Here is a 10,393-nt window from a genome sequence, read left to right as displayed (position 1 = left end):
AATTTACAAAAAATGTTACTTAAATAATACAATTTATTTTAACAGTTCTTTTGCTATGACTATGTTATATTCTCTTGTCTGTGATAGTATCATGTTAATTTGTATAAATCATTGCACCGTGATTAGGTGTAGTAACAAAAATATATTGCTTTGCTTTGCTCCTATTTAGTTGACAATAATCTACATAAAACTTTTCAATTAGCGTATCAATATATTTTTCGGCTTTATCTTTTGGACACAAAGCTACAATACATCCACCCCAGCCAGCTCCAGTAAGACGGCAATGCACGTCTAATTCTTTAGATATATCTACAATACGATCTAAATTGTCATGAGAACATTCGTAGAGGGTTTTCAGACTTTCATGACTTGCAGACATTAATTGGCCGAGTATATTAAGAGTTTTATTTGAATTTTTACCGTTTTGAGTAACATCTCCATTAGAGGTATTTACAAAACCATTTTCATTTTCTCTACATTGACTGCATGCATTACGGAAGTCTTCTACTCTCTTTGCTTCTTCATATACATGGAGAGCTCTTTGCTTCAATTTAAATTCCTGTAAAGTTTTTGTATTGGGAGTTAAATACAAATTGTCCATGTCCTGTTCATTAATGCGCAAAATTTTGCAAATATCCTGTTTGGTGTAAATTTCATTTGGTAAATGCTTTTTCACGAGGAGTATCATTTCTTCCAATGATTTTGAGAGATTAATTTGTACTTCACTTAGAGTGACAATTTTGTTATCAAGAGATATTCCTTCAAGAACACCAATTATCTTAGCAGCTAGTCTACATTCTATTACTCGTCTATTGAAGTCATTAGTTGCGGCTTTATTCATTTCAGCAAGACTGTGTGCAACTACAAAAACAGCATCTTCTGGCAATGCAACTGGCAATGCATTCAATGGCTTAAATGTTATGTATTTTGCGCTATATTTTTCTGCAAGAAAAGCAATGGCTTGATCCATTCCTCCTCCTTGGGTACCCACATATCTTTCGCTTTTGGCACATAATGAAGCTATTTCAGTTTTATTTGGTATTTCATTTTGTGCATACATAAATGCAAGACACGCAGCACTCACTAAGGCTGAAGAACTTGAAAGTCCAGAAGCTGGAGGTATATTGCCGTCAATTAGAAATTGTACTCCATTGATCTTTTCTTTATTGAAAAACTCCAATGCGCCTTTTATACCGCAAAGTACATAATTATACCAAAAAGGTTTTCCATTCGTATCTGGTTTAATTTCTAATTCTCCAAAATTATTAGTGATCGGTAAATCGTATTTACCGTATTTCGTATCAATATTTTGTATATGTATTTTAGGCTCATTTAATACTCGAGCAGCGATTAGAATATCCTGTTCCAATGCCATTGGCAACACTGGGTAGCCGCAGTAATCAATATGTTCTCCGATTATATTCACCCGGCCTGGCACTTTGACATAAAAAGATGGGTTGCACTTGAACTCCACAAAAAATTGTTTATTTAAACGTGAAATACGATCTGAATTTGGAACATTAGCAACCGGTACAGCGTTACTGCTCACTTTGCCGTCCATTTTTTAAGTATAAAAGCCAACACCGTTTTGTAAACAAAGCAAGCTAGCGTTCTGTGTCTCTCCGGAATTGGAACTAAAAACTTTATCAACACCAACGACGCAAATAGGTCGTGTAATTCATATAAGTACATACACTATACACAATATTACACAGAATACAATGTCAACAGTTTTGTAAACAACGCCGAGTATGAAACACGTAGCCACTATTTGTATTAAAATGAACTCTACTTACAATCTTGCGTAGATATAGCACGAGCTACAAGCATTTAAAGATAAGACATAAACAACTTATCAGCATAAAATGACTGTTAATTCATTGTAATTAAAGAAAAAAAAAACAATTTCAGACTTAACCTATAATCACATAGGCGTCTATTCAGCATTAAATTCCATAGGTAATAATTAAACGAGTGTAGACGTCAATTTACAGTTACTTTTATGTGAATAACAGTGGTTAGACCGGAGACGCTACATAAGATGTTTATTTTAACAATTAGTTATGGTAATTTACCCATTATCGTTTATTAATTAGTACATATATAAATTATAATTTTGTTTGTATTTCACATAATTAGTTACCTTTTTAAATATTACGTTACCTATTATAAGGTGATATTAGTAAATAGTGCATATTTATTGAATTGATACTTATATTTGGATGTGTCTGTGTCAGTGACCCCACTGCATGTAAGGTACTATGTCATGTCAACGTCCACGCAGTGATTCCTTGAAACCATCGTTGATTAGTCCCTCATGGACTAGCCATGATATGCTAAATTATTGATATTTATGCTATGTTATCCTCCACTCCACATAGGGGGGATATAATGGAATAGTGCACCCGAATGCATCACCCTTTAAAAAGATTAAATAAATATACTATCAGCAACAATAGTTTCTTCATCGCTTGATAGGTACATAGCCTGGTGTATGTCCATATAAGTGTAATATAATAACAACGTATAAGTAGGTACGCTACGCAGGGCTTTATCAAATAAGTAATTATATCAAAATTTTCATGTTACACATAACATATTTTTTAACCAACTTCGAAAAGAAAAGGGTTTTATTTCTGTTGTAATTTTTTAAATATTTGTTACTCCGTCATTTAGAAATCTTATTTTAAATTTTTTTTAAAGGGTATCCTAACAAGGTTTAGTAGTCTGCTTTATTAATTATAGTTGCTCAGTTGATTGTCGGGTCACAATAAGAATTTAAATAAATTGCCTGTCATTCGACTTCGTCATCAGACGATGATGAAATTGGAAGGTAAGTAGGTACCGAAATCCAAATGAAACAGTGTAACCTAGCCGTAATTGAAGTAGGTGTTTATTTATATATCAACAATAACTTCAGATATTGTTGTTAGTAATCATAGAAGTGGAACTCATCAACAAAATCAAATGATTAGATAGAGTTAGTAGAAAATTTTAAATCTACTGTTGCAATTAACTTAAATGGGTGTTTCAAAGAATTTGCTACTGATAAAAAGATAAATTTTAATAAACAATACTGAATGTTTTGTAAAGTTATCAAACCTAATAATATACAAATTATTGTATATAGTTTAGGACAAATAATTAGCTACTGATCGCACCGTATTGGCCATTTGTGCAAAAGAAATAAAATGTTATGGATTTTTTTAGAACTACTTCAATGCTGTTGGCTGCAGCTGGCCTTTACAGCTTTACCGAACGACAGGGGTCGAATGCGGATAGCAATTCAAGCCCGCAGAAGGACTTATGAAACGGTTGAGGGTTAACTCCTGTCTGACGGATACCACTTGTCTGAGGACACCTAGCGAGTTTAAACCCAGGCTACCGTAATTTGATCCCCGTTTGAATTGGATGAGGGATCGATCGGAGGGAATGTTCCTAGTAAAGAACAAAATAAATAAAACAGGTGTAGGTACTCATAGTATGAAAGATTTTTTTTTCTGAGAGATACATCTCTTTATACCTAACTATAAAGCGAATTTTTAAGAGCTTCTGGACATTCCATTTTTATATCCATTCTGGCAACACTGATTCTAAGAATTTCATCCACAGAATACTAATATCCTAGCGGAAATTTTACTTTCGATCTCTATACTAGAGATGCGCTAACTTGTAATAAACATGACTCGAGTTAAGTCGACTTACCTAGAACAAAGTATTTTTTATTTATATTTTTTTTTATTTTTCGAACTATTCTAATGTTGTTGGTTGCAGCTTAACAGAATCACCGAACCATAAGGGGCGTGTAGAAATGGCACTCCAAACCCGCGGAAGGGCTTATGGAGCGCATTCATGGCTGCAGATCACCTCATCCTATTTCAATGTTTTTTTAATATTATTCGATAACTAGCTGGAATTTCCTACATATTTAAAATGAATCCGAGCATTTTTAAAATTATATGTATCTGATTCAAAAATAGTATGATATGATATGATCGGATAACTTCATGTCGTTGTCAATTTAATTTGATCGGTGCAATGCGGGAGTTCACACTAATGCACGAACCCAACGACTGAATCACGCTCTCGCTCTTTCACTTGATTCGTTTACTTACAAGTAGAATTCTCCCAACTCGAGTTGGGATATTTAAACTCGAGTTGACACATTTCTACAGAGTATCGTCCCAATATCCTTCCTACTCTGTCATTCTGTCTGTCAGTATCATCATAGATTAATTCTTTCAATTCGTTGTTCATTTCAGCTTACTTAAATGAATAACAATTACATTCATATGTTTCTTGTGTGATTGCTTGTAACCTCTCATCGGTCCCATGGCTGACAATTTAGACCTAAATAAAATATGCCGGACCTGTTTATCAGACGCGGGACCTATGAAGGATTTGTTTTCAGTGTGTACAGCTGAAATTTTCAAGTTTTGTACATCCGTTGAGGTGAAAATTATTCTATTTATTTAGTTATGAGCACAACAGTTTGTCGTGTAGATTTAGATATGCTGTAGTTACACATATGGCGCATTACAGTTCGACACCTGAAGATGTCTATTGACCGGCAACGATGTATTCAGAAGTATTTTCCAGGTTGCCTGAGAATGTTTATATATAAAATAATTCATGTACCTGTGATTATAATCAATATTAGTGGATACTTGGTATTATCAACAAGTGAGAACTGTCTTATTATTAATATTAAATTGATATGTTTTGTTTTAGTTAGTTCCACAATAACTGAAATTTTTGTGAAAGATTGAATGTTTATAAAAAATAAATTTAAAAAATATTCCATAGTATGACTAGACTAATGTTCAAATATATATGTATGTAAATTAAAATCATAAGTGAAGTAATTATTAGATACTTATTTTGTTTTCACCGAATAACTTCACTTAAAATGTAAACAATTTATTTCTTTTGTTGTAGATTTCACTCGGTGACCATTTACCACAACAAGTATGCCAGGCATGTGTAAACTTACTAGACAAATTGTATTATTTCAAACAAACTGTAATTACATCCAATGCAGTTTTGAAGCAACACTGTCCAGTAGTAAGTATGAATGACTGATATTTATTATATTGCAGTGGAAGCGCATTGTATGAGAAGGTAGTCAATCAGCTCACATATTGTGTCAAATTCAGCAAGTATCTGTGGCAGTTACTTTCATATCTATCTGACACTATATCATTACAGGAAATAGGGTTTGTGCTAAAAGTCTCCAATACTAAAAATTTTTCCTTACTGATATGTACTTAAATGTAATGATCAACTGATTTATTTTGATCAAGTGTGGTATTTAATATTTTAAATAATAATTTGTTTAAAATAATATATAAAATTTGTGTATATACACAAGTTTTGACTATCCATATAGTGTAAATTAATTGTTAAAAAGAACCCCAGTAAGTTTCTTGCTCATTGTTAATAGCTGACTACAATTTGAATTAGTGGTAGATTGAAAAATGTGACTATTGAAAAGGGCTTACATTTTTTATCTCATGTTTGTATTCTATTCAAAATTAAATAATAATATAATTTACTCTGTCTCTCTATAGGTGAAATTAGAAAAGCAGGGTGATGTGCATGACACGGTTGAAATTGTTATAACAGACTTTCAAGATGACACATCAATACCAGATCCAACAAATGACTGTAACTTACAAGACAATAATTATGAAGAAATACCTGATATTCAGTATGTTTTCAGATATGTACATGATTCTAGTAATAATAATAATATAATAATAAACCACTATTTGCACAGTTCTTTTAGTTCAAGACAAGCAGATCTTATGTTATGGGTACTAGACAACTGATATAAATACTTAAATATTTTTTTTATTAAATACATACTAGGGTTCATGATTTCTCGAGCTTTTCAATTTCTCGGGTCTCGAGAATTCTCGAGGTTAATTTCTCGGGTCTTCTCGGGTTGTCGAGAAATTTACATTTACGTATGTTTGGTTTATTTTTTGTTCCAATTACTTAAAAAAACTCAGTGGTTTCATTTGAGATGAAAACCACTGCATTTTTTGTTAAATATTAATTATAAAATTTAACTATAAAATTAATTATAAAACTTTTATTGAGTAGGTATATTTAAAAACATTATATATATTATGAATAAGCCATTTTTTTTTAAATACTGAAATATATTAGGTTCTTAAATATGAAATTAGCGTTTTGTCGTACTGGCCACTTTGATCTTAAATATCTCCTCTTTGGTTAGAAATTTCAATTTCAAATTTATACGGCTATTCACTCATGCTTACAAAATGGAAAACTTAAAATATCGCGTCAATGTACATGAAAGAAAACCTTAATATCTTGTATTATTGCGCCGCCACGCAATACAACAAACGTCAATTTAATTTCTATATAGGTACTTGATTTCTCGAGTTCTCGACTTTTCTCGAGCTTGATTTCCCGGGAATTCTCGACCCGAGAATTCCCGGGAATGAACCCTAATACATACATACTCTACATAAAAAACACCCAAACAAATACAATCATACTCATGAATACAAATGTTTAAACCATACAAAGAATTGAAACCACTATTGGAAGTAAGACAGTGTGCTACCACTACACTACTGAGGCTATCAAAAGTTGAAAGTTGAAATTTGTTCATCTACATTTTATTGTGTGGGGTATTAAATAAAATGAAAATGATTTACTTCATAAATTGAACTGAAAATACCAAAAATAAAATATTTATGAATACAATGATGTCATGTCATTTGTCTCTATTACAAATAAATATAAAAATATAAAACAATAATAATTTTATATTAATTATATTGTGTTACTAAATTTCAGAATTAAAAGGAGAAGTAGAAGAATTGGTATCCCAAAACAAGTCAAAAAGAAAACAAGGATGAAATGTGCCAAGTGTGAAAAAACTTTCCAAAAATATGAAAATTTTGAAGCACATATGCGGAGTCACTTTGGAAAAAAGGTAAAAGAGGCTCTGTTTTCCACCTTTAGATTATTATTTGGACTGCTGTGCCTGCAGTTAAAATAAAGGTATTTTCTATTATCTGTATTTTCACTTATATTTGACAGCATGATGTATGCTAAATTAAAAAATATTACTCTTATGATTTGACAAATTTATAGAATCTTAATTTATATTTTATAAAATGTTACTTATGAAATTTGATTTTTTTTATGATGTGCCATACAAAACAGTCTAGGTGTCAAAAGTTGTATTTCGACCATATGGAATATAAAAAAAAAACAGAAAGAGAAGAATAGAAAATAAAATTAATTATCCATATTTATCCATTATTGGCCATATTGACCAATTTATTGTTTTTTTATAACAATAAATTGATACGATATAACTTATACTGTATCAATTTATTGTTTATTTTTTTAAATATCACCCGTTTATTTCCAGCCAGATATCAAATGTGAGCACTGCGATAAGACATTCCCAAATCTCCGCAATCTGAACAGCCACATCCGCACCCATTCCGGCATCAAGAAGTACCAGTGCCTCACCTGTGGGAAGAACTTCGCCTACCTCAATGTTCTCAAGAATCACGAACTAATACACGCCGGAATTAAGAATCATGTTTGTCATATATGCAATGCGAAGTTTGTACAGAGATATAATTTGAAGGTAAACCGTTTTTTTTATTTACTACTTTACTGAGATGGGTAAGTGGCTTGGTATATTATATATTTCTAAAATTTAAAATTCTTAACCCATTGTATAAAATTGTACTATTACTTTGTGGACGGTCATTACGGTCATTAGTAATAAAAACAATTTAATTGGTAGGAGCCTTATGTATTATTGTATTTCCATTGAAGTCACAAGAGAGAATAGAAGTGTTGCCATATGATACTAATAATTGCCTAAATAAATGTTTGGGTTTCCATATATTGGAAACCCAAACATTTATTATATTATTTTTTATTTCAAAATGTTATATTATTTTTTATTTCATTAGTAGCGCAGTGGTTATCACCTCACCACTGTAGCATTATGTATGATGTGATGATTGTCGCTACAGAATGTTTTGTTTATTGTAGTATGTAAGTAGTGAGTATACCGGTGAAATAATTGTACTATTTATTGTACATTAGTAAGTTTATTTGGTAGCGTGCTACATAGCTTATTAGTAGTGCGTACATTGGACATGGAATCGGGACGTAGACTTGACTTACACTGGACCGAAATCTATTTAATGTCGAGACGTAAACTTATGGGAGGATCTTAAGTGTTGACAGAATTATTACAAGTATAGGTTTGTAAGGTTGTGTAGTGTACTTGATTTGTTGTTTTTTTTTTACCAGACTCATATAGAAACACATAAGAAAGATAAGAAATATGGCTGTGGACAATGTGGTAAGAAGTTTGCGCAGCCGGGCTACCTGAAGATACATCTCATACGGCATACAGGCATCAAGAATATTGCATGTTCCCTATGTGACATGAGGTTTTATGTTAAGGTTGGTACTTTTGTTCTATTGATTTATTTTGACAAGTTTTAAATTTATTGAGAGGTACCTAGTTTCAATTTCTTCAAGTTTTTAATTCAATTCATATATTAATCAAATTTATTTAGTATGTATGTTAAGTTTTGTTTTTCTATTTTTTATGTAATTGGAAAGGCAAAACAACGAAAGTGTTAACTATCGCCTGTATAATATCACGCTATCATGAAGTGCCTGTGATACCTAGGACTAAGATGTAGTCAATGTTATCTCGTGTCCTACCACCACCACCCCCACCACCCTATAACCGAAACAGCTTACAAAGCAAGTTGCTTACCATCTAAAATGTGTTAACCTGATTCTATCCACGCAGATGACTTTTTACAAAGTGTATTTCGGTAAAGTTTACGATTTATGTTTCAGAGTGATTTATACAAGCATATGAGATCCCATTCAGCCGACAAACCATTTTCTTGTGAATTTTGTGATAAAACATTCAAATGCAAAAGTTTTCAAATTGTCCATCTAAGAACACATACGGGTAAGAAAACAAAAAATGTCTTTGAATATAAATAAAACATATTATTAAAATGCATTCTTAGTAACTATAAATAATTAAGACTGAAAAAATTATTATCCCTATAACTATATTTTTATATTGCGTACTAATCTCATAATAAAATATTATTGAAAATGAAATAATGAAATTTTTTATTTCTTGTCTAGTTCATTTAAAAAACAATGGTATTACAATAACACAGTATGACACATGACTTAGTTACTATAGAAATGTCTGTATCAGAAATATCCCACTCTTCCATATCCATATATGTTTTTTTAAAGAGTTATTTATAACTTAGAAGTTAAATATAAAAAAATAGAATTATTATCTTATTATTGTTTTAGGTGAACGTCCATATGCTTGTGACTTATGCCCCAAAAGGTTTATGGCGCGCAAGGATATGCGCAACCATCGTATGATACACACGGGAGAGAAGCCACATAAATGCCAGCTATGTAACCAAGCATTTATACAGAAGTGTGCACTCAACAGGCATATGAAGGGACACGGCAAAAATGAGAGTCACGAAATAGATCTCAGGCCGCCCATACAAGTAGAAAGTATAACGCCAATTGCAGTTTCATACGCCCATTGGAATGGCGAGGCGTGATACGAAATGAAGCAATGAAACTAATTGGACTACAATACTTAGTTTACCTTGAGAACTAAAATGAATAATGAGGTTGTGAAATGGATTATGAAACGTCATTCTTTAAATCTATCTCTAAAACTAAAATTTCAAATTGTTATCAGAGTTACATTATTACTTTGCGACTAACGCATTACATAGTATAAAACAAAGTCGCTGCTGTCTGAACGCTTTTAAAGTATGCAACAGATTTTAATGGTGTTTTCAGCAATGGATAGAGCTATTTAAGAGGAAGGTTTATATGTATAATACAGGTATATTATAGTACAGAAACGACGAGAACTTAAAAAAAAGTAATGGAACGCACCCATGTAAATCTCGGTGGTTTGTTAGTATTATGATATAAACCTTTCAAAATATATTCTCTAAATGATAGTGGAGACAGTATCAAATGGAAAACAATGGTTGCTTTATATTATTTGTTGTTACAAATGAAATTTATATACATATATTTAGTTTCTGATACATTATATTTTTGTTAAAATTGCATATAAAAATTTTGTTTTAGAGATGATGGGACTGGAAGACTGGAATTTTCAAATGAATTCTAACAAAAATAAATAGTACTTGTTCTCTTAAAAGGCCGGCAGCGCATTTGCAATTCCCCTGATGGTATATGCGGGTAATCACTTACCATCAGGTGAACCGCAAGCTCGTATGTCCCCTATGCTATAAGTTTTGAATTGTATAGTACAAGTCTTACTGCCATTTATTATAGA

General features: G+C 31.6%; 2 protein-coding genes across 2 annotated transcripts; one reads left to right on the top strand and one right to left on the bottom strand.

Moving 5' to 3' along the window:
• LOC131851884 (N-acetylgalactosamine kinase) lies at positions 1-1,987 on the bottom strand. The gene has a single exon (XM_059202450.1). The coding sequence runs from the start codon at positions 1,559-1,561 to the stop codon at positions 95-97; it is 1,467 nt and encodes a 488-aa protein (XP_059058433.1). The 5' UTR covers positions 1,562-1,987; the 3' UTR covers positions 1-94.
• Positions 1,988-4,329: 2,342 nt separating this feature from the next.
• Positions 4,330-9,789, top strand: LOC131851816 (oocyte zinc finger protein XlCOF6.1-like). The gene is made up of 8 exons (XM_059202380.1): positions 4,330-4,452; positions 4,939-5,064; positions 5,571-5,710; positions 6,835-6,973; positions 7,418-7,642; positions 8,323-8,478; positions 8,887-9,004; positions 9,370-9,789. The coding sequence occupies exons 1-8, from the start codon at positions 4,333-4,335 to the stop codon at positions 9,633-9,635; spliced, it is 1,290 nt and encodes a 429-aa protein (XP_059058363.1). The 5' UTR covers positions 4,330-4,332; the 3' UTR covers positions 9,636-9,789.
• The last annotated feature ends 604 nt before the right edge of the window (positions 9,790-10,393 follow it).

This window comes from Achroia grisella, unplaced genomic scaffold (genome assembly GCF_030625045.1).
Source record: "Achroia grisella isolate CSIRO2021 unplaced genomic scaffold, CSIRO_AGI_Agris_v1 utg808, whole genome shotgun sequence".
NCBI classification, from domain to species: Eukaryota; Metazoa; Arthropoda; class Insecta; order Lepidoptera; family Pyralidae; genus Achroia; species Achroia grisella.
This window is presented reverse-complemented; position numbering and strand designations above follow the sequence as displayed.

Coding starts and splice junctions, on each gene's coding strand:
- LOC131851884 (XM_059202450.1), bottom strand. CDS start 1,561: ATGGACGGCAAAGTGAGCAGTAACGCTGTACCGGTTGCTAATGTTCCA.
- LOC131851816 (XM_059202380.1), top strand. CDS start 4,333: ATGGCTGACAATTTAGACCTAAATAAAATATGCCGGACCTGTTTATCA. Junction 5,711..6,834: donor GAAGAAATACCTGATATTCA/GTATGTTTTCAG, acceptor ACTAAATTTCAG/AATTAAAAGGAGAAGTAGAA. Junction 9,005..9,369: donor CCATCTAAGAACACATACGG/GTAAGAAAACAA, acceptor TTATTGTTTTAG/GTGAACGTCCATATGCTTGT.